General features: G+C 44.4%; 1 protein-coding gene across 2 annotated transcripts; it reads right to left on the reverse strand.

Annotated features, from left to right (window-relative positions):
- Positions 1 to 8,304: 8,304 nt before the first annotated feature.
- On the reverse strand, positions 8,305 to 27,621 carry tle3a (TLE family member 3, transcriptional corepressor a). 2 transcript variants are annotated; one of them, XM_071497885.1, is made up of 21 exons: positions 27,172 to 27,621; positions 26,408 to 26,571; positions 25,715 to 25,815; positions 25,430 to 25,493; positions 24,007 to 24,051; positions 19,806 to 19,868; positions 19,423 to 19,527; positions 15,577 to 15,781; positions 15,141 to 15,148; positions 13,446 to 13,568; positions 13,260 to 13,310; positions 13,011 to 13,163; positions 12,409 to 12,541; positions 12,123 to 12,298; positions 11,911 to 11,984; positions 11,571 to 11,820; positions 10,837 to 11,084; positions 10,589 to 10,736; positions 10,310 to 10,460; positions 10,001 to 10,077; positions 8,305 to 9,685 (listed from the first exon to the last, which is right to left on the reverse strand). In XM_071497885.1, the coding sequence occupies exons 2-21, from the start codon at positions 26,429 to 26,431 to the stop codon at positions 9,578 to 9,580; spliced, it is 2,307 nt and encodes a 768-aa protein (XP_071353986.1). In that variant the 5' UTR covers positions 26,432 to 26,571; positions 27,172 to 27,621; the 3' UTR covers positions 8,305 to 9,577. The 2 variants fall into 2 exon arrangements, with proteins under 2 accessions (XP_071353986.1, XP_071353976.1); XM_071497875.1 differs by lacking the exons at positions 8,305 to 9,685; positions 10,001 to 10,077; positions 10,310 to 10,460; ... (8 more) ...; positions 13,446 to 13,568; positions 15,141 to 15,148 and having other exon boundaries at positions 15,167 to 15,781; positions 19,453 to 19,527.
- Positions 27,622 to 27,683: the final 62 nt, after the last annotated feature.

The following is a 27,683-nucleotide window of genomic DNA, read 5'->3' on the forward strand; positions in this document are numbered from 1 at the left end:
CATCATGCTAAAGGGCGATGAATAAAGCGGGTGAATTTGTTTTTTTCTCAGCTTTTTTTCCTCTCTCCCTCTCTCCTCTCTTTTCTCCTATCCCTCCCCCCTTTCCCTCTCTCCCTCTTTTATCACCATCTCTTCGAGCCAGACCACATTCCATCCCCCTCCTGCAGGGGTTTAAAAAAGCACAGATGGTCTCTCCTGACCTGCTATTCATCATTGTGTCAAAAGCTTTGTCAGAATAATGCTCCCCAACAACAAGCTGAAGGATTTTATTTGTTTCTATTGATGAGGCCCGTTAATTTCACAGACGTCTCATTAGGCTTAAACCACCAATTAATTTCTTTTGTTCTCATTAAATGGCTAATTCTAAACATGAACCGCACTGACAATGAGTGCTGCTCAGAGCCAAAGCCAGACAGCGCTGCTCCCGCCACGGAGCTACTAGAGCGTGAAGCAGGCAGGTAGAGGGAGAAAATTGAAGAGCAGGAGGGAGCACGAGATTGGGGGGGTGGGGGTTGGGGGTGGGGTGGGGGGGGGTGGGGTGGGGGGGGGGGCATGACAGAGAAAGTGGTGGCAAGAGCAGAAAAGAGCGAGGGAGCAAAGGAGAGCCCTGACAAAAGCCTCTGTTAATTTGCAGACACCCTTAACACTAGGCATGGATGGCAACTCATTAACTGCTTGCAGATTTTTTTTTTTTTCCTGTCGGGGGATCAAGTGGCCCTCAGGAGTAAAGGTTGCAATCATCTGTTGGTGGCAGCAGCCAGCACTCATGCTCTGAATAAAAACGAAAATAAAAACGATAGCAGAATAAATCAAAATACAAATGGGAACAAAAGAAAAAAATGAAAAGCACAGACTGGGAACCAAGGTAGTGATTTTTCTATTGGAAGTGAGCTCACAAAAGCTATCTTGTGCCTGCACTCCATTAAAGCAGTGCAAGCTGTCATTACGGCCAAGGATATATGGAAGCCTCATAATATCCAGAGATTGGTAGTTTGTTAGACAGCACTGTACAATTTGCTGCAGCCTTGAAGGATCCTTGAGCCTCTCTTGACAATTTACCAAGGGAATTGCCGGAGCGTTGCCTTTTGTCTGCTGGAGACACAGGGGCAATTATCCAGCCTCCTGTAATGTTTCCCTGACTTTAATCTCCTGGCTGAGAGCATAAAGCAGAATGGGTAAGGTTTCAGAGTGCCTCTGGGTTCTATTAACACACAACTGCTGTTTCTGTTCAGGCCAGGCAGCCAAGAGAGGACTGCAATCTGACAGACAGGCCTCCCCTGGGCTTTTAGGGAGAAAACATGATTATGTCATAATATATTTTCGAAAAGAGATCCATTTGAAAGATTGCCCCTCTGTCTTTTCAATCTAACATGGCTCTGCTTTTGTCAGGCACAATGGGAGCACTAGGAATGACAGATGCTTCAATGAACTAAACAGGAATAGAAATAAAGTGTTTTACCAGGGAAAAAAAAAAAAAAAAATCACCAGAGACCAGAAGCAGGGGCAAGAAAATCCAGCTTCACTAACAATTCCATCAACCAAATCTCATTAGCCTGGTGTCAAAATTTACCCGTTTTTATTTAAATGTGTTTTTTAAAGTAAATACCACACAGAGCTGTCTTGATAGTAAAAGCATGTCTGTGGTTTAACTCAACCAATGGCGCCATAAGGGAGAAGAAAAAAGTACATTTCAGCAAAATATTAGAGCTGCAAAAATAAACTGATTGTTGAAAATTTATTGGCAACTATTTTAATAAATCGATCAATCATTCAAGTAATAATCTCAAACAGTCCCTGGTTTCAGCTTCTCAAATTTGAGGAGTTGATGCTCTTCTTTGTAATATATTACAGTAACCTCAATATTTTTGGATTCTATGCCACTGGTTGAACAAAACCACAGATCTGAATATATCTCATTGGATTGTTAAAAAATATAATGGGCATTTTTCACTATTTTCTGACATGTATAGACCAAACAGGTCATCAAATAACCAAGAGAATAATTAGCAGATTAATCTATGAAAACAATAATCATCAGTTAGAGCCCTGGATAAATGACTGACCATTGGATTCTATGTAATAGGTTACTCCAGACTGAAAAGAGAATAAAAAAAAAAAAAAAAAAGAGTTTCATTCCTGAGGCAGGTGTGCCTGTCCACTTCACTAAATGATAGCAAACACATAACTCTGTGGCTGAGAATAACACTTGAGCATCACAACAGAGTATTTGGACGGGGCTGAGCTCTCCAGCATAGAGATCATGCAGCCACTTCATGACTTATATGTATAAGGGCTTTCCAAAAAGCCCAGAGATAAGGGTGGGCAATCTTGTAATCAAAGTATATGCCTTTTAGAGCGCAGGCTGCTCTCTGCACCTCTCCAGTTATGACTATCGTGTACTACAGTAACAGTGAAATGAGAGCATCTGCTGTGAGGAAAGCAAAAGGTCTAGTGTTTCCTATTAGAGTATGAGACATGTTACATGTGAGACACAGTGCTCAGGTAATGGGGACAAAATATGGCCTTTCCCCATCTACTCTGCTGTATGAGCAAGGACAGAGAATCCTGTGTCCTGAAGAAGACTGTGCTAATTAATAATTCTTCAAATGTAATGATTTAAAGTAGTCTATCAGCACATGGATCATTTTCACCACTTTGTACAATCTTTAATCAGGGTTGCTTTTGTCTTGTTTATCTGACAGCAGAAATTCAGGGCCCATAAGTATTATTTTGTATTTGAAAAACAGATATATGTGAATTCACTAATCAACATTTACAATAGTACAGATGAAAATAAGGGGGAAAAAATGGTGCTGCGACATTGTTATAGAGATGTGTCATTGAACTGTATGGTCATTTTACAAGATGTCCTTTGTTGGACTGTATCACATTATACTGGATGGTGTCTCTTAATTTGTCCAGCTCATTTATGTCAATGAGAGCAGGCCACACAACTGTTTACAATGAGGTGCACTTGTGCTTTTTAACCCCATCCATCAAACATGACGTATGGGGTTATATTGAGATTATGATTATTATAGTCAGAGTGAAAATCAGTTCACACCAGTTTAAGTGAAAAGTTGAGCCACATTATTTTTCAATACAGAGTGTATCTGATGTCCTCAGATGTATTAATCTACTTGATAAAGGAAACTTCTGTCATGGGGGTTCACCTCTCTCTGTCAAATCAGCATGACTTAGCTAAGTGAGTTAGCTTGACTTGGCTGTTGATTGATTTCAGATTAGTCTCGACATGTTCAGTTCTTCAGAGCTGGATTAAAATGCATCTGCAGCAGCTGTCACATGAACTAATAACAGAAACTCACCCGCTGTAGACTTGAGAAGTGGATGTTTGATGTTAAGGTTTGTAGTTTCCTTTTTCAGTGAGAGGAGCATCTGCGGTTAGCTTGAAGTCGGTGTATCCCAGCGGTACTTTTAACGACGGGAGGGGAGAAAAAGCACCAAAACCCCCGCAGAAATAATTCAAATCTTCCCTGTAGTAAAATCCCCCTCCCCACTGCTCCCCTGTGTGCTAATGGTGTTGATAGCGGTCATTATTTTTGTCACAATAAAGCTTAATAAACCACTTCCGCCGCCGGCTCAAAGCAGGCAGGTGAGGTGTAGCTAACGGTTAGCAAGACACGGCTAATCCAAACCGGGACGATTTGTTGTGGCCTGTTTACAAGATATGGCAGACAAATAACAACATTGAGTTGAATGCAGAAATCTCTGCTACCAGCCGGAGCATAGACTGTATATAAAGAGTCCAACCAATGATGTGTTGAACTGAAACTATTGTTCTGCTGCTCCTTCTTAAGAAAACCAGAAAAATAACCCAGTAGGAGGCCTTTACAGGTGCACAACTGCACTGGGTTAGAAAAAAAGATATATACACATATTTAGTTTTGTTTTCTTAGATAATAATGTGTCTTGCTAATTGGTAGCTAATCCTGAGCTATTAGATTAATATTTACATTAATGCATTTGCAGTTGGCTGTTATAAACAGTATGACCCTGTCTCAAACATCACCAAACATTAGTACAGCATCTTTATTGAAGCTATTAAAGGACTGTGGTTATATACAAGTTGAAAGATATTTGCAAACAAGGACTAAAAAAAAAAACTTAGATTACAAATGCAATATTACCTTTAAGTGTAGTGAGCATAAAGGATAAGGCTGGTAATCTTTGTTTTATTGTCAACAAATCACATGAAAAGACCAAAATTAAACTGAGAATTTCTCCTCCTCACAAGTATTACCCATGTAATCATAGCCTGATATATCCTATTCCTCTGCGCCATACTGTTGTTCAGAAAATTTAGTTTAGTCAATCCCACATACATGGCTGAAATTGTCCCCAACAAATGGACTATTTACTTGTCTTTGAATGACATTTGCTGTATTCCACAGTGGCTGAATTCATTTGACATTAAAAATAAATAAATAAATAAAATGATACATTCGTGATTTGCTTTTAAAGATGTAAGGGTAGAGGTAGGGAAATCAGAGAGTTATGAACAATTGACCAACACGCTGTTAGTTTTGTTTTTTTCATGGAATTTCCTTACATTAAGAAAAATAGAGAACAAACCAGACTCATCCTTGAAGTAGAAAAGACTGACGAGTCCGTGTTTTCCATGAGTTTATCAATAAAGCTGGAGAGACCACTGCGTAATATTTCATAAATATGTCCCACATTACATGGACATGTTATATCCATCTTATCCAACAATAACAACAGACAGAAACCATCATGAGGCTGAAGAAGTGAAGAGTCACATGTGCAGTAAGTAATATAATGGTCCTAAACTGTATCTATGACATAGTGTTGATTTAATTCAAACAATAATTATTGACATAAACTGAGATAAATCCATATTAACAATGCAGGAAATATAGGCCCACAAACCCTTGATACTGAGTGGACAGTCTCCCTTTTTAACTTTGTGGTATGCGATCGAGTTGTTAATCAGCTTTATAAAAAACTAATGGATATCTTAGAAGTAAACACAGGCAGGAGAAGGGGACAAAGGGAAATTGAGCTCCCACCACTTTACCTCAATACCAGCATTTCCTCTGTAATTAGTCATGTAGCGTATACACCTCCAGCTGTGCCTTAATTAAAGAATGTGTGTGGAAATATAATTAGTATGTTAGCATAATGCACATAATAAAGAAGTACTTCTAGTTGTTTTGATCTCAACATCAAAGACCATGTTGGGCCCTTCTCAGGGCATTAGTATCATACAAATCTAATTACTCTGGGTATTGAATTACTGGATTTTAGTGGATACTTGGAACAAATACAAGGGAATGTCCCGACAATTCCTTCTGCGTTTCAGTGGAAAACAGCCATTACGAAAAGGACACATGTGAGAAGATGGTGAAACAACATACTGATAATGTGTGGTTCTCTGCTCCTCAGGACACATCAGGAGGAATTTAGGTTTTCCTCCAGCTGCGGTGACACAAACCTGCCCAGTGCAGACAGTCCCTTGACCTCAATATCTAAAATAGCATCCAGTCCATTACCGAGGCTGTGTCCTCTGACTAAGCTCTGAGACTCCACATGGTGAAGTGCACCATCAAGTTCTCATGTAGAAAGTCCTAAAGCCAACATCAGTAGTCTGAACACAGCAGCGGCAGCAAAAGCAGCAGCAGAGGTGGTGGCGGTGGCAGCAGCAGCAGCAGCAATCCAGCCTAATCCAAATGAATCTGGGTCTCTCAGGTTTGTTCATCCTGGTTGGAGGGTGATGACTGCTCTGCTCTGCTGGGGTGCTTATCTGCTGTCAGTGGTCGGTGGCTGTACAGGCCTCGTGTTATCAGGGCTCAGCCTGCTCAGGGATTGGAGGGCCCATGGAAAGTAAACATAGAACCTGTCCTTTGCTTATCTATATCCCAGGAGAGAGTGTGTGTGTGTGTGTGTATGTATGTGCATGTGTGTCTGTGTGACTGAGAGAAGCAGAGAGAGAGAGAGAAAGAAAGAGAGAAGCTTGTTTCCATGGCAACCTCCTTCTTTAACCCCCCCCACCCCCACCCCTCCCCTCTAGAGGAGAACCCTGGTGGTCTTTGTGTAATGCGATTCCACTAGAATGCACTGTGGATTAGAGCTGCACTGCCTTCGGGCCCTAGGCAGGGCAACAGTGAAGACATTATTACCCAGATCAAATGCTGTAATCACTAGGCACTGGGGGCTTTCACATCCATTGCAGATAAAACCTAGGACTGGCAATACTCAGGTGATTAGGGGATTATTATTCTGCATTTCAGCACGGTGCCAGTTCCACGCTGTTGGAAAAAAAGCCCTGATTCTCTGTGTGATGGATGGGGGAAGGCAGAAAAACAGAATGCCAGCTAAAAGAAGCAGCCAAAATCCTGGTGGACTGTGATCAATGCCTGGCAGCTAAAACTAAAAAAAAAAAACAAAACAAAAAAAAAAACATTCACAGTGGTTTGCATGTGCAATCCCACATATTGGCATTACAGACCCCCTTTGATTCTCTGTAGGGTCTTGGCTCTAACAATTAGAGCTGAAGTGGAGAATTGGACTATTCTCTTATGTTTAGAGCTGCTGTAAAACACTTAGGCCACTCTAGTTTCTTAGTCTGCACTGTAGCCTTCCACTAAATAGAACAGGCCAGCATGGGCTTTCGCATGAGAACCTGCTGAAAGCCCTCCATTGAGAGGTAGATCAGTGGAAGGCGAGACAATGACCCCTCAGTGTCCAGCAATAGGCACTCAGTGGTACAACCTTTCATCTGCAGATATTCTACTGTTTGATTAAGTGAGGAAGAAAATTCTACTTGAGCAAGGAGCTTAAGCTACAAATGCACACAGGAAGTACACACTTCAGCGACGTGGGAAAAGAAAGACTATAGCCTTTAACAAATGAGCCTGTGAGAGCGGAGCATGGCGGCTGGCTCCATGCTGAAAGCATCCGGCCCTGCTTTTGTAATCTAACAACAACATCTCTGAAGAGGCAGCCATATGAAGGGCTCACAGCGTCACACACAGAGTCCTAGAAGAGCCTTGCTCTGGAGTGGAAGGACTGAGCCATTCACCTCATCCTGCCCAAAACTACTCAACTACCAAAAGACTACTCAAGAACTCAAGAGCAGTGTTTGCGTCATATTTCAGAAGTGGTGCTGCATAAAATCTCTGCCTCATTGAGATGGCTGTGCAGTGTCAGTGCTAACACCGTACAAAGACACAACCTTAAATGAGGTGGGTGATGACAGTGACCAGTAAGTAAGTACACCATAACTTTCAATGCAGTACCAAGTCGATCACTCAAATATTAATGCAAGCTCAGTCTTTTCCTGAGTTCAAGCCACTGCCTGAGGCCCCTAGCAGCCTCTCTAACAGTACCCAGAATGTCTTCCTCTCATGTCTGAGACAGATGTCAACTCCTATCTGGATGCATTTATAGCCATTTACTGATGGACGTCCATTTACTGTCAAGGAGAGCCTGTGAGTAAGTCTGAAAGTACTGCAGATGCAGACTTAGAGCAAGGGAGAGCCCTCACTAGCAGCGCACAGGGCAGTGAAGACTTTAAGGACACAATTTCTGGTTTTCAGACGAGAAGAGTAGAGCCAGGCCGGCACGAGCCAGTTACTGGTGCATTCAACAGCAGTTGCTGCTTTAGGTACGAGTCTAAAACCGCCTAACTGAAAGAAATAGCTTGACCTTTGGGAAATGTGCTTATTTGCTTTCCTGTCAAGAGTTAGATGAGACGATCAACCCTGCTGTCATATCTGTATAGTAAATATGAAGCTGCAGATGACAGCCAGCTAGCATAGCTTAGTATAAGGGGGGGAAACAGCTGGCTTGGCTCTATCCGAAGGTAACAAAGTCCACTTACTATCACCTCTGAAGAACACCACTAAACACATTATTGTTGTTTGTTTTACCTGGACAAAAACCAAAGTGTAAAAAAACAACACATTGTGATTTTACAGCAACACTTATTTGTCAGAGTATTTCTTGGTCAGGCACAGAAACTTTGTCATCCCCTTAATGTTTACCAGCCAGCCAGCAGAGACAGCAGGGAATTACTACACCAAGCCAAAAAACATTGGTAATAATACTTGACAGTCACTAAGGAGATATCATTTGTGAGTTGCTGGTGTGCTGGTGTTGCGACTGAACAGAGCCCAACAAGCTGCTTCCTTTTGGTACAGACATGAGAGCAGTGTTGATCTTTTCATCTCCATCTTCACAAAATGCAAAAGCATAATTTCCAACATGTCAAACTTACTTTGACAGCAGTAGGGCACCAGCACTATAGAAATTCAGTCAAGATGATTTTATATAAAAACAGTTTATTGATTTATCAACAACTGTCAACTGTACAATCCTCAGGGATGATGACACGTGTATGCTACACAGTCTAACGTGTGTTTCTGCAGAGACCAGTCTTGTCTATGAGAAGACTGTGGTGGAATATTATGAATTACTGAAGAAAGCAAACAGAGCATACCCAAAATGTCAAATGTGGTAATGGCTTTGCCCGCCACCCTTATAAGTAACCATGTAAGTCTTGCATGTCAGTCACAGAGAGTCAAACAAGAGAGGCAATAATTAACTCTTAACAGACTGATGACTAAACTTTGCTGAGTGGAAAAATGAAGATTCATGTAATAGTCAAGTCACCAGACTGAACTCAAGTCACAGCTGCTTCTCCATAAAACCCATCAGTCCTCCAGTTGATAATTATCCATTTCAATGTTACTGAAAGCAGCCAGTGTTCAGGGATAGGTCTTCATTTCAAAGCTGAATTTCTGCTGATCAGGGCCAAAGGGTAGAAGTAATTGGAAACCATGATTTTCTCCTTCTTCCCGTCTGAAAAAAGGGCATTTCCAGAATTCTCCACAGCTAAAATCCATTGGACAAACGTCTGTGTTCTGTGTTACAGCAAACAGCGAAGAAAAAAAAAGCCGTTGTCAGGGAGAAAAAAAAAAATCCAAATTAGATTTCCGAAAAGGTCATTCTGGACAACGAACATGAAAAAAAGCAGAGGAGGGAAAAACTGAAATAGAATATCCTCTTACAAAGTCCTAATCTAATTTCCATCCCCAGAGGGGACAGAAAATCACGGAGAGAACAAGAAAGAACCATCACAAGCGTAACTGGACACCAAAATATAAATCTATAAAAGGCCTTTTATTACTCCATTATGTACACTTTTCACAGGACCTCCAAGGAGAAGCTCCAAAGTGAAGCGCCGCTTCTAGTTGTGTCATGGAACTTTATCTCCACATTAAAAAGGACGAATAAAAAAGAAATATCCAACAAACAGAAAAACAGCAAGACATTATTTTCTTCTTAGTGCCTTGGGGAACTGCACTCACTGTACAAGTGTTAGCTGTATGAGTGAGGAAGGGCAGAGCCGAAGGACACGGCATCCAGGGCCACAACAGCACCAACGTCCATTTCAGTCTGGCACTGCCAAACTTCCTGCCCATCCATCCCGGGGCTGCAGGCAACATCCATGCTGTCTGTGTGAGGGAAGGTAGATGGAGGAAGAGTCTGTTGTTCATGAGCATGAACGTGCTCCGATCCAAAGCCGTCTGCTCTAGTAGATCACTTCATATACAGTGGCCTTCTTATCACCAGAGCCTGTCACAATGTACTTGTCGTCCGTCGAGATGTCACAGCTCAGGACAGATGAGGATTCCTTGGACTGTTCGGAGAAAAGAGGATGAAAAAAAAAACAAAAAACAAAAAAACATTTTAGTCTGGGAGGAAGTTAACATGCTCAACTACATTTTAAGTTAAGTGGAGAAGATTAGCTGACTACAGGGCAAGATTAGATTGCAGTGACATCAAGTTCTGGCCTGATGCCCCTCAAAAAGACTTCTTTGTCAGGTCAATAATTCAGGTTCGGTTTTCACTGATAGGAGAGTCCTGTCAGGCAGCGGTCGCTGTGCCCTTCCTCCCAGAGACAGCTGTGCATACTTTTGGACTGGCTGCAGACAGAGTGTATTGATCTGCATACCTGGAATATGCTGGCGCCATAAGGAGTCCTCCAAGCATTCAACAGATTGTCCTTCCCAGTGCTTACGAACCATTTACCTGCAAAGAAAACAACAATGCAATTAAGCCTCCTTGAATTAAGAAGTGGTGAGAAAAATACCTACAAATGAGAGTTGCCAGGTTTGTAACCTTGAGAACACAATAGACATTCAGACTATAAAAGAGGGCACTGCGGTTTTAGCACTGAATAAAATAGGTGAGACTAAGGCCCTTCTGCGGTTAAGCACAGTCAGCATTATCTCCCCCTCATTTTATGTGTGTGTGTTCATACCACAGTAGGCGAACTTGAGAGAGAGGACGCAGCTCTCGTGCAGGTGGAGCTGATACTTGTCAGGCTTTGAATGGTGGAGCACCTCCACGTTGCTGCTTTCCATGCCCACAGCAAGCCACTCTCCAGTTGGACAGTAGCCCAAGGAGAAGATCTGGAAACGGGACAGGACAGTAATTACTGACAGCTCTGGGGCTAAGAGGAAACCACCCTCCACAGTAGGTCTGTGGGTGTGGGTGTTATCTATCTCTTCTGTGTTGCTGATATTCCTTTGTGTTGTACCTGTGAAGTGAAGTCATGCTGCTGCAGCTGTCGACCCTCCCTCAGATCCCAGGAGCGAACAGTGTTGTCAAGACCGCCCGTCCACAGCTTAGTGCCATCATGAGATATGTCAATACAGCTAGCACCATCCGTATGACCCTGGAACTGCCTACAATCAAAGTCAGATGGCGTACAAACATTTATTGACACCCTCTTTTAAAATTACACACACACACACACACACAGCAAATTCTGTCTTTTCTTCCCACCTAACAAGAGTCTGGTTGTGCAGGTCCCACACGGCAATGTTCCCATCACTGCAGCAGGAGAAGCAGACTTTGGCGTCGGGGCTGATGGCCAGGGCGTAGCATGCCGGGGCCGAGGAGGTGAGCTCAGCCTTGATGCGCGGTGTCTGAGAGGCCAGATCCCAGATGGTCAATGTGCTGGCCTCGCCTCCGACAATCAATGTGCGGCCATCAGGCAGTAGCTTACAGGAGCGGATGTAGTTATCCCTGTTCTGATGCACAGAGGACAAAGCGAATCAATTCATGTTCAGGGCAGTGGAGCTAGAGATAGATTTAGGAAGAAGTCATGGGAAAGAGGATGAAAATCCTTCTGTCATAATAAACCAACAGAAGGGTATTCTCAAACCTGGACTAAGTTTTTATTTCATTGCATTTATTTGGTTAGTTTAACATTTCAAGTGTAATTTTTTAGGAATTGTTTTGTGATGTTTATCATATTCCTCCTTGGTTGGTGCCAAAATTTTCTTCTATTTAACACAAACACTGAGTAAAAGCATGAGCTGCAATGTACTGGTACACAACCAGTACATTTGCTGTCAAACTGTCAGTGGGATGTGTGCCTGTTGTGGTCCTCATGTATAACAAAGGCTTTTCCCACTGTTAATGGAATGGTGTTGTGGTAACCTTTAAAACTGCTGCACAAAAACAACTAAGGGCAAAAAAGTTAAGAGTCAAATGTGCATCAGCAGCCTCCTCACCAGACAGTCCAGTTGGGACACGGGACTTTTGCTGCCGGGTTGGCTAATGTCCCAGATTTTGACACAGCCTTTGCCACCAGTGTAGACGTGGCGCGTGGGGTTGCTAATTGTAACAGCGCACACCACCTCTCCGTGGCTCAGTGTGTTGATCTGACGTGCGTGGCGAGGAATACCAGGGCCAATCAGGGCATCGGGTGGGAAGGGCACAGGCTGCATCTGACCGTCTGCGCTGACGTGGAAGGAGTAAGCTCTGTAGGAAAAGATGGAGCTGTGTGAGTTGTCTTACATCTATACTGTTTTTAAAAATGTATGAGCATAGCACCTTTGGTGACACACTTACGGTTTGCCGCCAGAAATGGATGTGAGGCTGGCTGGAAGGCCTGGAGCTCTCATGTGGGTGTGAGGATCAAAACCCTGAAAGACGACAAGGCAGATTTGAATAATTGATTTGTTATTGAGCAGTCATCGCAGCAAAATCCACGTGGCACTCTATGTGCAGTGTTTCTAGGTGATCCCAAATATAGTTAAATGAGGGGGCAGGCAGGGTTTTACCATTGGGGAGCGTCCATAGGCTGCAGCTGCTGCAGCGCTCATCTGAGGGGAGATGTGCAGACCAGCATACACACCAGGACTAGTCAGGCCTCCATTCATTTCATGATGGCCCATCATGGCAAAGGGGGTAGGGTAAGAGCCTGCGATGGACAGAGGGGTACGCAAAGCTGGGGCTGCTACAGACAAAGACAGGAGAAGGGTATTGGTATGTTAACATAACAGTACATTAGAAAAGAATGGAAAAAGATTATCTCAGTTGCCATAGAGGAAAGAGAATGGTACCAACCAAGAGCCTCCATGCCTGGTGGTTTGCCCAGGATGGGTCTGAGCCCGGGAGTGGAGCTGGTGCCAGGGGTGGGGGCATCGTTGCGGGGGGTGGGGGTGTTGGACTTTAGGCCAGGCGTGGAGGATTTGTCATTCTGCAAAGGGAATGAGAGAGCGAGCACATTCACAATCCCGGAAACCAGGCACTGTGCAGACTGACAATTTGAGAGCAAACTGAACTTAATCCAATCTAATTCTGACAACCCTCATAGTCCTGCAGAGCCATAAACTGCTATTTATTCTAAAACCTATTATGGCCACAATGGAGATGGGGCCGTTTTTATCCCCTTACTGCTTTGGCTTTAATCTTTTGGTGAAGCAGAGGGAAAAAAATCCTGGAATAGTTAAATACATTGCGCTATTAACAGAGAAGACCTAACTGATCCTGATGCAGGACAATATTATCCCTGACATTTAGTCATGCACTTAAAGCACCGACAGCCATTCCTAATCCACTGCAGAAAACGTCCTAGATTTATTTGCACATATCCCTTTGCTCTCTCAGCAATTCTCATTTAAACCCCTATCTGCCCTAGTTTGTTGCTAACTCTCTTGGTGTCTTACATGACTGAGCTCCTTGGCCTTGGAGGATGGGGTGCTTCCAGAGGACGCCACCGATGCAGGGCTGTTGGGTGTGTCCTTCTTTGGAGGGCGGGGCTTATCAATGCCATTTTCAGGTGGCGAGTGGGCTGGGCTTGCGCGCGGAGTGGCAGGGTCCTGGAGAAACACAGCAATAGAGTTTCACATTGATGCAACAGCTTCATCTCAACATATGTCAATATGCCATCTATGATTTCATGCTACACCGCTCACCTCATTAGACACATCTACCACCAGGTCATCACTTTTCTCTCCGTCACTGTCCTGTAAAGATAATTGGCAAATTAGTCACCGCAGCAAATCTTCTTTTATATGAAGCCTTTGAAAAAATGTCTCTGACCACCGGAGGAATTATGGAATACCCAAGAGTGTTTCCTAAAATGCCTTTTAAAGACTCACATATCTGCTCATGCTGTCCTTCTCTTCCACTTTGCGTTTCTTTGAGTCCAAACTGTAGTCAGAGGAGCTGCGGTGCTTCTCACTGGCTGTGCGTAAGCTTTCTGACGGGGATATAGAGTTATTCTGCAAAGAGAAAACCAAACACTTTATTAACATTTCCTCTTCCAATGTAAAAGAGAGCAGTGAGTCATTCATCCATCACAAATTCACAGAGAACACACTGTGCCAATCCAAACACTAAAAACGCCTCATTCACAAAACTATGGATGCGGCAGACTCTTAAAATGCAGCTGTAGGGCCAGCTCCAAACAGTACCCTGACACCAGCCAAGCCCAATCTCACACACAAGCCTGTCCCTGGCCACACAACAGAATGGGCCGTTATCTGAACTGAAAGGAGGAGGGCTTGTTTTCCGAGCTGGGCTCCCTCCTCCTCATAACTGGACAACAAACAGCCTCACAGGGACATGAGCAGTGTGTTGTGGCTGAACAGAGGGCCTTTTCTCTGGAGTCAGTCAGGCTAAGCATGAGAGAGAGAGAGGGGAGGAGAGACAGAGAGAATGAGAGAGAGAGACAGCGAGAGAGGGGGAGAGAAAGTGTATGTTGTGGGCATTGGGCATTGATTGCTGCAGCGCGCTTAGGCACCATGTCAGCTCCTGCTTTGAGCTCTGATAAAGCAAGAGAATCTATATCCTGCCAGTGGGCACGGCAGCGTGGGACTGACTGGTGCTTCTTCATGGAGCCTGCCTGCCCACACAAGCTGGGACAGCTCACTCTAGCCGCCAGCAGAATGGGAGGAACTAGGCAGGTGTCCAGCGGCTTTCACAGGAGTTTGCCATTTGCCTGTAACCTGCCAAGTTCTCCCGATTCTCTCCGTCCCTTCCTCTGAGGAGCGAAGCAACAACATGGACTAAGTCAGCAGCAGCCCAGAGAGGTGGACAATGGCCGATGGACTAGCAGTCCGGGCAAAGAGCCACTGTCTGCATAATGGCTGACTTTTAAAGAGATGCTTAGCGTGACTCATTAACCAAAGTCACCACTCTGCTATCAGATGACCTGGGACAAGAGCACAGAAACAAAACAGGCCTGCTAATCGCCCCAGGAGTTCCATTTCTTCAGACATGACTGCACCCATTCAGCTGGCCCGGCCTACAGAAACACAATCTCACAGTCCCATCACAAGCCATCAGAGATCGCAGCCATTCAAATAAAATGCTTTAGCAGTTCCAGCCAGACGGGGTGGGGAGAAAGAAAACAAAACCTCCAATCCTCCATTTTTGTTCATAAATATTCACCACATTCCGAGGAGGAGAAAGAGTGAGATGGTAAACAAGGGAGACAGTAGAAAGGATCAAACAAATCCTTTAAGAAGGGGAAGTCCAAGTCTTTCCTTAAATGTGATGAAATTACAAGGCCTCTAATCTCTCCAGCATGATACCAGTCATTTCCCTTCTGGATTAAACACACAAGACTTATATTTCAAAATTCCTTTCTAATTAATAATTTTACTGAAAGCAGATTCAAAACGGGCCACGAAAATATCATGGCAGCATGTGGTTAGCAAGAATTTTTATTTGACATTTGCAGTGGAGACAAAAATGTGATGAGTTATAAAACCAACAGGCCTTGCAAAAAAAAACAAAACAAACAAACAAACAAAAAAATAACAGATGTAGTTGCGGGTTCGGACACTCACCGTGTTCTCTGCGTAGGCAGACATAACAATGGTGGCCGAGGCGATGATGAAACCAAGTGGAGCAAGAAGAGAAAAACAAGTCAGTTAGCATATCATAACAGATGCTTCTGGCTGAACGTGTGAGAATCAACTGCGGGGCACAAGGCCTCTCTTATCACCGTGTGTTAGAGCTGTTGAATAGCTTATACAGTCATGGGCTGGGAATGTACCAGCTCATTACCCAGACAGAATGTGAACAGACAGGATGTGCTCCTCACCTAAGGGCCCCAGGATTCTGCTCTAGAGAGTGAGAAGCACTCTGCTCTAAAGTGGTTTTTCCCTGTTTAACATCTATGTGATGATGTTAAAATTAATGCACTTTTAAGTTCTTCTAAACAAACTGGTTAAGCAGCTAACGCCTAATTGGAAAGCCATATGTCTGAGTTTAACTCCTCACCTCTGTGTTCGAGATCATGATGGTTTTTCTCGTCCTTCACTGGGAGGTGGGCTTGGCTGCCCAGGGCACCGAGCGCCAGCAGGCCTGATCCAGAGCCCGTCACAGGGGGGATGCCAGGCGGCTGCAGGCCCGAGGGGTGTGGTGGCAGCTGGACTGGAGGCCCGTGAGCTGCATGGGAGAGGTGCTGCGCCTGGAGCTGCTGTTGCTGTAGGTAGACAAGGAGAGAGACAGACACCGAGTGGGTCGGAGGGAAAAGGCAAGGCGAAGCCGTGCGCTAAACATGGGGCTGATCAGTTAAACCCCAGATGATATTAGCACATTCACACATCTATTACTGTCAGGATCGGACAGCAATCCCCCTCAGTGCTATTTCCATACCAGGCCAGGGTGGCATAAGCCCTAGATCTGTGCTGAGGAGAGTAGAAGTTATGACTAACAATCCACTGCTCAATGCGGCTAATGCATGAGATGCAGGGCTGGACACACTCAGTCACACAGCGTTAGTAGTGTGTGATGAGTTGAAAACTAAGTAAAAGAAATATTTCCCATTCGACATGAACAGCAACGAGCAAAGCAAAGTCTGATTCGACCGACACTTAACGCAGAGGGAATATTTTACTTCAGGTAAACGAGTGCATTTCATACTGCAGCACCACAGCTCTCCTATGCCGTCAGTGAGTTGAGCAATTCTCTTAAGGAACATGAAGCTGTGTAGGAATCTGTCAGCCTGTGGGCTAAACAACCACCTGCTTTTTTAAAGGCTTCAAAAAACACAACCAGCATCTATTTACTCCTCTCATACTCACGTTCCTGGATTAACAGAACATGAATCATTTGCACACCCAAACTTTAAGAGACGGAGGGAACACTAAGTGCTAGAAGCTGGCACTCCATCCCTCTTACTTTGAGCATTCGAGTGTGTGTTTGTGTGTGCGTCCAGAAGGCTGCTCTGGGAGCCAGGACCAGGGGCCCCATGCTGGCACTCAGTCAACCCTCCAATATTCACCATCAATATTTGAAAGGCACAGGGAAATGGATGTGAGTTAAAAGGCACTCAGCATGGAAGTAAGCAGTTTAAAGCAAGGTTAAATAATACTTAGCTGAGACACCAATAAAAACATCAGCAATTTATTACCCGTCTACAAGCCAGCTGAATAATTCAGCAGCTGTTACAGCATGCACCTCCTCTCTTTTACAAGACAGACTTCAATCAGTGACCATTTACGGCCATTTCAGCCGTATTAGGCACTTTGTAATGGCTAGGTAGTGGTAGTGGTACAACACATAGACACATCCACCACATTACTCTTGCACATAAGTAGAAGTACTTTAACTCCATAAGAGTTAGCTTTTAAATTCTTTTTTTTTTAACAGTGGTATTCGATCGTGGGTCTTACATATGCACATACTACTCAAATATGTCTCCTAAAATCATATCTGGAGGGCGTTTTTAATTGCTTCTTGCTTTCTGGAAGATCTACCCTGGGGGGGCAGAGAGGGCTAGATTGAAAAATAGTGAGGTTTCTAACTTGCAACATTGTCCTTTGCTCCACAGGACAGATGTCAATCCAATTACAAAATATACCCAGGGCAGAAAGAGTGAGAGAGAGAATGGAGAGCAAGAGAGAAAGCTAGTGTGTTATAATATTGTGTCCATGAGGGAAATTAAGGAGCCAGTTCATTGGCAGGGGAGAGCCATCCTTGCTCATTGTGTTTAATGAGGCACTGATGGGTAATATGCATGGTTGATCAGCAAGAGCCCTCATTAGAGGGCCATAAATGAAGACAATAATAAATAAAGAAAGGAGTCTGGCCTATTTCCTCTAATTTAATATTCCACGATAAAGACCGACTCTTTGCCCCTTTTTTCTCAGGCTGTGAGAAGCTACAGGAAAAAAAAAACCACACACACAAGCAAAACTGAGCAAATGTATTAGTCTCTTGTGTACTAACTAAACTAACTTGAGTGAAATGCATAGCACCTCGGCAGGAGAAGTGCCATGCAACATGCACAAGCCCTTCAAGCCCAGATGTATGCACAGCCCAAGGCCTTTAACAACAGCATGATAGAACAGCAGATATTTATGGATGCCACTGACCATGAGAGCAGGGTAGGCAGCTTGCTGCTGCTGAAAAGGAGGACAGAAAACAGTCAGGGCTACAGCTGCTCTAGATGCCCTCTCTCCATTATGATAAACTGAAACCGATGGGGTTGCAAAAGTCTAAAGTCTTTTTTACTCATTGTTCAACACCCTTTTAAAACAACACCACAGAGTGGGTTGATCCAGGTGGCCACTTGCTGGAGAAAGGTGGGCTTATCTGAATATTTTTGTGTGTTTTCAAGTCAAACAGGAAGCGCCACCAGTCAGGTTAATCTCAACGCAAGCAGCTGCCCTAGTTGCATCCTATTAATGGCCCTCGGCCCCATCAATAAGGCATGCAGCTGGCTCCTGGATGCTGCCTGTCTGCCTGGCACGTTCTTTCACCCCACCTTGCTTTACAATATGCATGAGGATTTTGGCATGCCTACAGAGCTGCTCCTCAATGAATAACTAATGGAAGGGTATTCGTAAAACATATACTAGCTACATTTCCACCTCCTCTGACATGAGCAACCAGTGCGCCTTGGATGTCTGAGCGGTTTCAGAAAACAAGCCGAGTGCCAAATAGGACCATATACTAAAATCATGAATTGGCTCGTCCAATATTTTCTAAAATGTAGATATTTAATTGTGGACAAGGACCAACAGATGGCCACACTGAAAGGATCACAACAACCAATTCAAAAGTACAGCGATATTCCCATATTATATTGTTCCAAATGTGAAAACACACATACACAGGAAGGAGCTGCAAATCAAATTTGCTTTTCTTGTGGAACAACTGCCGCTTGCAGCTGCTCTGCTTTGGTGAAAGTGTAATAAAGCATCTGCTTCAGTCCAGCAGATAAAAAAACAAACAGCTCTCCATCACCTCAAGACACCTACTCAGACAAATTCTAGGGAGCAATTATCCTGAAACAAAAGGTCACCATGGGGGCATTAATTGAATTCCAATATGTGCCTCCAGTCATTAAGTCAGCCTTTTGGGCCAGCCTCTTGTGCATGCTAAAGACTCTGCAAGATCCAACTGTAGTAACAAGATCACTAATAACTTGAACTTTGTATTCAGAGCGAAGCCAATCACTTCTCTTTTAGAAGGGCAGGGTGAGTGCAGCTGATCAATGAGGAGCAGATGGGGTTTGGAGGCAGTCATGGACGCCATGCATTACTGCTCAGTGCTGTGGTGTGCAGAGAGAACTGTGCAGCAGAGCTGTGACTGCTGACTGCTGTCTGTACTGTCTCAGTGAGCTTGCAGCGCTGGCTGTGTTCTGCTCACCCCGCAGCCCTCTAATTCCCACAGCTATCCAGGTCAGCAGTGAGGGATGAGGCTCCTCGTTAAAACCTTAGCCAATTAAAGCAATACAGGCTGCAAGGGGATCTCAAGAGCTCTCAGGCTCGCATTTATAAACACACAACAAGGCAGTGAAGATGCCACAGAGACCAACGCTGGAGCAACGGACCAGCTCTTGAGAGCTAAACTTGTTGTGTATATAGTCTAAATATACTGGTGAAGAATATAGTTCAAAACTGGGAAAAAAAACATATATACACACATTTGATTCAACAAGAGGCAAATCTGCAGTGTAACCTTAGCAGGTGGTGTATCAGATTAAATCACAGTTCAGACTACTTGGCAAAAGAACAAGACATGGATATGGAAAAGTATTTACAGCTAATCATTGTCTTATGTGCAGGTTTGCCACTAGCCAAGGTCAAATAAAGGAATAAAAGGGGGTATACACACGGTGAGAGGCAGATTGGGAAGTCCACGTACCCCGATGATAGCATTCAGCTCGGTCATAGTCACCTGCTTAGCCCGCTCCACTGCCTGAGCAACCTGCTGTTGGTGCTGTGGGAAGACATTTACAAAAAAGATGAGTGGGACAAGGCAACATCTATCACACACCCACACCCACTTAGCCCACCACACTTATCTGTGAATTTCACACTTAATTTTCATAGTGCTCCTGCAATTTTAAAATTGAGGGCAAATGCCACACACAATTACTCCAAATTGCTTAACCTGAAAATTATATGAAGTAGTATCTTTAGAACACAGGCAACAATAAGTAACTTTATTTTAGGACTAAAGTGTGACACTGCTTGGGAGCCACATTCAAAACTCACCTCTTGTGACAGGAAAGGCATAATTTGAGCTAAAATTGCGTTGAGCCGTTTGGCAATCTCCGTCTGCAAAACAAAAGAGGAGCAAAATGAGATGGTAAAGTATGAAACAGACAGTGACTTCATATAACCCCGCCTTTAATGTTTACACCGATTAAGTCAATTGCTGCGGCAATCAGAACTGCTTGACTCAACATCCTCTAAACAGCGTGATATTGACATTTGAAATATTTAAAACATTAGGAGAGCCCAGGGGGATGGAGCACAGCTGTGCTGAGAGTGCACTCCATGCTAAACGGATATGAGCAGGCAGAGTGCTGCTGTGTTGAGAGGATCCTCTCTCGCTCTGCCTTCCTTCCCCTCATCTGCAACTGTGCTGTCCTGCAGTTAACCTCCGAGTTAAACCATACAACCACACCCCAGGAAGTGAGGCCCGCTAACCAGACTGCACTGTTTACTTACATGTGACGGTGTAAGCAATTTACATTAAAGGGTTATAACTGAAGATTGAGCAAAGATTACAAACCATAATGACCTCTGGGGTAACACACCTCAAATCTATGATCAATACCATTAGAAGACAACTACCAGCCTGTAAATGTTAAGAGTGCAGTGCTAGACCTCTGCCTTTCCAAGACTGAAGGCCAGGCCATTTCTCGCTGCAATCAGCTGCCCACCACCCTCCCAACCTCCCATCCATCCACAGAGCCCTGCCTCCATTCTTCTGCTGGTCTACCAACTGCCATGGCAACGGCTCCAACCCTATCTTGCTGGGATCATTATGCAAATGGCACCTCTGCTTGACCGTAACAGGCTTTAAAATCATATTACGTGCTTGGAGGCAGGTCATTAAATTGAATTTTCAGCCTGTCGATCACATGAACGTAGCAAATGAATGGTGGATGAAAAGAGCAATGGGAGGAGGTGTGCAGAGGGGGTGTGATCCGCCCCCCTCCCCTGTAAAAACACTGCACAGCCAGCTTGCTCTGCCTCCTTCTTCTTCCAGGGATGGGAGATGAGACTCTCAGGTTCAAGCTCAGCACTGGGAGCAGAAAAATAACAGTGCCAAAGCTACATCATCTATGGAATTTATGAGCTGCAGTTCAACCCAGGGCCACTGCGGAACACAAACACATCACAGGGATTTTCTCCGATTTTTCATTTGGAGCAGCACACACAATGTACTTTGCAGACTGCCAGCTTATTTATTACACATGGCAGAAATGCCAGGCAGTTTTGGCAGCCAGACATATTACCTCTGAGCAGAGCCAGAGAGATTGGAGAGTAATGTCCAACAGAACGAGACCCGCTGACCCAAGCTGCAACATGGATAGCCACTTAGCCAGGCAAGCCAGCAGCACAAACAACAAGCTAAAGATGAAATACCAGATGAAACAAAGTAAACCCTGGGATCAGAGGCAATAATGTGAAACAAACATGGCGTAGCATGTGTTACAGAAAGTACAACAGTCCATAAGATAATACTGATTATAACTTGATTACTGTCTGCAGAAAAGAAAGACGCTGAACTCCGGTCTCCTCTGACACACAATAAATGTGATCTACAACCAGTGAAGCAATGAAAGGGTTAGATAAAGGTTTTATGAGCATTAGTATTAATGCAATGTAGTAAGTGCTCTAGCAAGAGCTCAAGAAGGCCCTCAGAACTAGCTGAAAAGCTACAGAGCCTGTATAATCCATGTTTGTTGAGATAAGCCATGTCAATAGCAGTCGAACATTTGACAGGATTTGTGAAAGCGCACAGTCCATTCCTCTGTAGCTTAGTGTCATGGTGACAGCTGGCTAGGAAAGGTCAGGAGGTGCCTGATCCCCTGCGCCCTGAACAACTGGCAGCCTCCACAGTCTCACAACACAACATGTAAATACATGGAAAAGGCATCAACTCAGCTCGCCACTGCTGTCAAAATAGATACAGTGCAGTGCTGAGAGTACTTTTTCTTTTTTTTTTGTTCTGCTGGCAGATAAAAATGGGGCTGTTGCCACTTTAAGTAGATGACAGCTTGGCCCTTGAGAGGCCAGCTTTGCGCTGCTGCTACACAATTACAGGTACTCGGACCTGTGTAGCACCACTTTAAGAGCACTCTCAGGCTGGCTTGTCAATGGTGTGCAGAAAGGTATTCGCCTGTTGCTATCAGCAGTGGTAAAATGGAGTCGAGACACTGATGAGTATTAAATGCGGAGGGAAACAATGGGTGGCTCTGGTCACATGATCCATCTATAAACAATACTTGACTAGTCAGATGTAAAGAGCCTCTAATTTGTCCAAGATGACAGCAACGCATGTTTCCACTCAACTGAGATGTTGCAAAAAGCCTTAGAGCTGTTAATGTGAAGAAAATCCAGCATAAATTTCTATTTGGCATTTGACATTATCAGTATTGATCTCGGTCATGCCGAAAGCCTGCCTAAAAGGATGCATGAGTCATTAGTATGATTAACCTTGTCAGCCACAGCAGTCAGTCAGCTGATTTTCTTGGCCAAAAGATTACTTCAATCCTAAAACAATAAACTTTCTAACAAAAACAGCATAAAACCATAACCTTCTTCATTATGTCACATCTTAAAATGTAATAACTTTATGTTTATATAAGTGGATCTGACACCCAACAGTTCACACCCTGCATTTATTAAAGCCCAGTCCAGTCCCACATGACAGACTGGGGATATGGAAGCGTTGATGTTTTGGAGAGCCACAACTTTCTCCAAACCACTTTTCACTGCACGCCTCTTTTGTATGAGCGCTGCTGACAGTCCGCTGGCTGGCCATGTTTGCTTTGACCCTGGGTATGGCAGATAGTTTGCTACTTAGCAAATGCTTCCCACAGCCATGGGTCTCATGTCTGTGTTACGACTGCAGATAACGGCCAAATCTGATTGAGCCTCACCAACACCCAGGCCCATAAACCCTGTGCAGCCCTTGGAAACAAGCACCAGATGATGGTAATTACTGGCTGACATCACACAGCAGAAATTAGCCGTTTGCATCTACAGACTGTCACGTCTGATAGAGAGGGATCGGATAACACTGCCACATCAGTCCATCTGAGCTGTGTCAGTGTGTGCATTCTGAAATCTGAATTATGTCCCTGCACAGTAATGAAAAAGGCACATTTAGAGGAATGGATTTCCTCACTATGGAATAAATCTCCTGGCAGGAAAATAATATGCCTATGTGGATCCAATAATCCATCCCAACCCTGCCTGTTAACCACTCCCCGTCCTCTCCTCCTCCCCTGCCTGAGCCGTAAGCTGGGGGAGTCTGCATGGACGGGCCCACACTGTTTGCTCACAAACACTCCGTTCAGCAGGTTAGGGCCCCACTGATGAATTATTCAAGCGCTTCCATCAGCTCTGTTGAGGTTCCTGATAAAAGTCAGGCGCTAAAATGGATCAGTCGATTAACCTGTTTACACAGAGCTGGGCTGTCGCCCCTCCCCCAGCTCTATTCTCCAACTTGTCTCCGGCTCCCATCCCCCTCCTCTTTCCTCCGGTTGGCGATAAGTGCCTGACAGAAGCTATCAGAGCGGCCCGAGCCCTGACAGACATGTGGCAGTGTGACACACAACCCAGACACTGATAGATCACCCTACCACACCAATCCGCCATGCTTCCAATGCTGTCATTAACCAAGCTAGGCTGTGACAAGACAGGGAACAGCCCCGCTGGTTTGAGAGCTGCATGCATGGGAATCTCAGGATTACTCACTCATACAATCTTTATCTCTTCAAGCATCCGTGTGATTGATCTTTGGAGCAATACGTGATAGGATCTTTTGATGAAGATAAGGGCACAATAAATGGCAAAGGAACTTTGGCCCCCCTCCTGTAAGTTTCTGTTTAAGTTTCTGTTAAAAAAGAAATACTGACCTATCAGCAATCCTCTCCTTTTAATCATTATAAGTCAAAGGCCGAGCCTGCCAAAGTCTACCTTTAATCTTATCAAAAGGCTGAGACAAATCCTGTCTTTACACCACTTGCAAATTTCAAAAAGTGTCACAGCAATTATACAAGTGATGATGCAAGTTTGCTGCCTTGTTTGTTTGCAGTAGATCCATCTGTTTACAGCCTATTACCGTTACTCAGTTCAGTTCACAGCCTGAGAGCGGCTCCTCCTGGGTCTGACATCCCCTGACACTGTGGAAAACCACTGAGCTGAAAAATATGAGGAACATGATGGTACCTACCTGTTTGTGCATCTCAATGTTCAGCCCGTAGGACATCTCATAATACTGGAATGAAAGCAAAGATTTGGTTCTGAATAATGAGGTTGATAAAGTTGCATTTACAATAAAGTTGTGCTAATTTTTCTTATATGTTAAAAAAAAAAAAAAAAAAGTTGTTAGGTAATAATCATGATTCTAAAATAAAACAGACACAGCCTACAGCCACTAATCAATATTTCAGTTGATCACTCTACTAATTACATCATCACATGGTTTTAAACATTACGATTGTAACCAAATCCCATCCAGCTTCTGTGGGCAATTGTGATAAACTACAATCAGACATAAAAAGAAGTTCTCTGTGCAGCTGACAGCGAATATCCAATGAATCAATATTTTGTTGTTTATAGTGGGGGCACGCAGAAGAAAGAGTTAGATTTATTGATCACCATCTGAGGCTCTCAGATCTCCAGGATGTCTGTTTACTTAGCGTAACGTGATTGCTCAACACTCTTGATATTTCAAGCCAGGTCAGTCTGTCTGGCTGAAATGTAATCCGTGGAGCCCACAAGTGGCAGCCAGGGCAGAAATGGCTTTCCAGTCAGCGTCTATTTGATGAGGCCAATGCATTATTCAGTCCATTAGCTTCTTTGAAAATTACTCTCAAACAAGAGAGCCATTCTGTCTGAGATCAGAGCCCCACAGCCGTAGCGTAACCTGACACCCAGTGCTGGCTGTGGTATACTTCTCTACATGTTTACCTAACCTCCTCCCTGTCAGGCTGACATGTTGTTTTCCTGTGAAAAGAATGTTTAACTTAAGCCTGCATGTATTGGTTTAAGTCATCCCCGGTGTGTTTACCTGGGACAACAGAGCACACCGCCACAGAAAAACCTTCAGATTGTGTCACGTCCGAACTAAATTCCTGCATCGTAGACACACCTATGTTTTTTCTTTACGGTTGCTAAATTAAAAGCTAATAATTGAGGTTTACACAAATCGACCTATTGCAAAGTAAACTGCAGCGTGTTCCACGTCCTCCATTTTGTTTGCTGTGGTGCATTTTCCCACACACTGCTGTGGCCCTCCACCGTCAGCTCACACCTAATTTATGGCCATGCATATGTCTGAGCGTGGAGTCTCCTAGGAGAATAATCAGATCAGCACACACAGAGGGCAACGCTGCAGTCGACCCTTGGAGATCAGGGGCGCTCTATAATGGAGCCTCAGCGCACTGCCGCCTGCCTGTCAGGAGGAGCTCCTCCGTAACAACCAGCTACATCAAACCCCCCTGGGGGCTTTCACAGGCCTGTACCTGACACTCAAGCCGCCCTAACCACCACACAGGTGATCACAATAGCCTGTCTCGCTCCACCCCAACGAGATCTTCAACAAGCCTTGCAATTTGGAACCATAATTGCTCCCTATTGTAACATAATCTTACCATGACATAGTGGCGCTGCATCTCTGTCTTCTCATTGGCCAGTTTGTCATACTCCACCTTAAGACTAAAATAGAAGACAAGGTGTCAATTTCAGGCTTCTCTATCACTTCAATAACACACTCACACTTAACCAGTTGACAGCAGTGTACGGAGGACAAAAAAAACAACAAAAAACTGCAGTCTTTTTTCATTCCCGCAGGAGTCAACAACTAAATATTAACCTTAACCTTTACTGTTGAATAGAGAGTAAATGTTGACTCTGGAGATATTCATTGCATTCATTACCTGTGATATTGAGCTTGCAGGAACTGAAATTCATCTTTTATCCTGTCACAAGACTCTGCTACGGTGAATTTGAAGCCAGGCTGACCAGGCTGATGTGGAGGCTGGAAGAAGGTTGTAAAAAATAAACAAACAAAAAAACAAAAAAAAAAATAAACAATCAGTTCAGTAACAGTCACAGTAGAAGGATTTATTCATCATTTTCTGTATTATGTCCCATGCTGCTGGATAGTTCTCACATTAGACTACTCTCAAGATGATATCTCCTCTGCAGAAAGTAAGACATTACCACACTAAGCAGGTGGGTCTGCTTCACACCTCCAGAAGCTAATAAAAAATAACATCAAAAGGCTTCCACGCCGAAAATGAAATCCAGTTTCAAAAATGAATTAAAACCACCACCTGTCGTCATATTCAGCAGTCATATGTTGCTGCATGGCTGAGTAAACATCTCCAGGCATGCAAACCATCTGCATCCATTTACCACTAAGTGCACATTCTGATGTAGCATAAATGCATTGTAATATGACCGTAAAGAAATTGGATGAGCTGCAATGTAGCTGGAAGATACTTTGCGGGGATTCAGGGGGGGGGGGGGGGGGGGGGGGGGGATCAGCACAGTCAGGAACCATGTCAACATCAGTGTTGTCAGAGAAATATGTAAGCTGTAGTAAGTACCGAGGAAGCGCTTCTTACCGGATGTCGGCCTTGTGGATACATCTTGAAATGTATCCTTTGTTTATCTCTCCAGTGTGCAGGTCCTTTGGCAAAATGGTTCAAATTTGCTCACAGCCCCACCAGCCTCAGCAGACAGGGGTTTGGGGGGGGGGGGGGGTGGGGTAGGGGAGGGCGTGAAAACCCTGTGTTGAAAAATGACGCGGTTTAATCTATAAACGAAAAAAAAAAAAAACCCACACACAACAACACAACACAACACAACACAATACAGTTCACGTTGTTTGTAAGTAGTCAGAACACAAAACTAGTCCCGGTCTCTGCAGGCAGGTACAGAAAAGCAGCGCTGGTCCCGCGCTTCTGTCTTCTCGATGACCTGACTCGGTCAGTGGTCAGCGGCGGCCCCGACACGCGAACGTGTCTCAATCTGCAATTCACACCGATGCAAACGCAACACGGGGAAATTAGAGAGGCCACTTTTCCGCCGTAGAAATTACACGTCTGCATCGAACCCGGTTGTTTGTGACTCTAATCCTGACTGATGTTCGTCAAACGACCAAAAACACCCCCCCACCCCCGCCCGCCCCCCCCCAGCTCTAGGACAGGTCTACAGGCCGGCCGGAGCCGACGGCAGCTGGCTTCCACCTCCTGTCGGACTCCGCGGAAAGCGATGGAAGCGGTGTTGAGTTTACGCCCCGAAAAAAAAACCAAACAAAAAAAAAAAAAAACAACAACAACAACAACAACAAAAAAAAACTGAACAAGAAACAGCTCTAAATACATACCCGTGCGTGCGTGCTAAGCGTCCGTCCGACTTTTGTTCCCGGAGGAAAAACAGAGCAGGCTGTAATTCATGCGTTTAATCCCTCCTAATGTAAGCGTGGTGGACGCGGATCTCGACAGGCATCCTCTCCCTCTCTCTCCCTCTCTCTCCGGAGCGCACTCAGCCAGACCGGGGGAGCAGTTGGGAGAAAATCTGGTGCGGTCGGGCTCGATTAAACTACTTTATTCTCCGCCGCGAACCTCCGAGGAATGTGCGCCTTTTGTGGCTGGTTAATCCAGAAAAAAGAAAGAAAAGCAGATATAGGTTTTAAATATATATATACACACATATATATATATATATATATATAAATGTGCTTCCAAAATCTTGTCTTCCGACTCGAGTAGGTTGGAGATTCTTTAAAAGCGTAACATGGTACTCTCCACAATCTCGCATTTCCCCCAGTTGTCCAGCTTACCCCGGTTGCCACACACAGGCAGCAGGGCTGAACTGCCGTGAAAGCGCCTATCTGTC

Source organism: Trachinotus anak, unplaced genomic scaffold (genome assembly GCF_046630095.1).
Source record: "Trachinotus anak isolate AG129_WGS33_773 ecotype Australia unplaced genomic scaffold, CSIRO_AGI_Tana_v1 ptg000002l, whole genome shotgun sequence".
Lineage (NCBI taxonomy): Eukaryota > Metazoa > Chordata > Actinopteri > Carangiformes > Carangidae > Trachinotus > Trachinotus anak.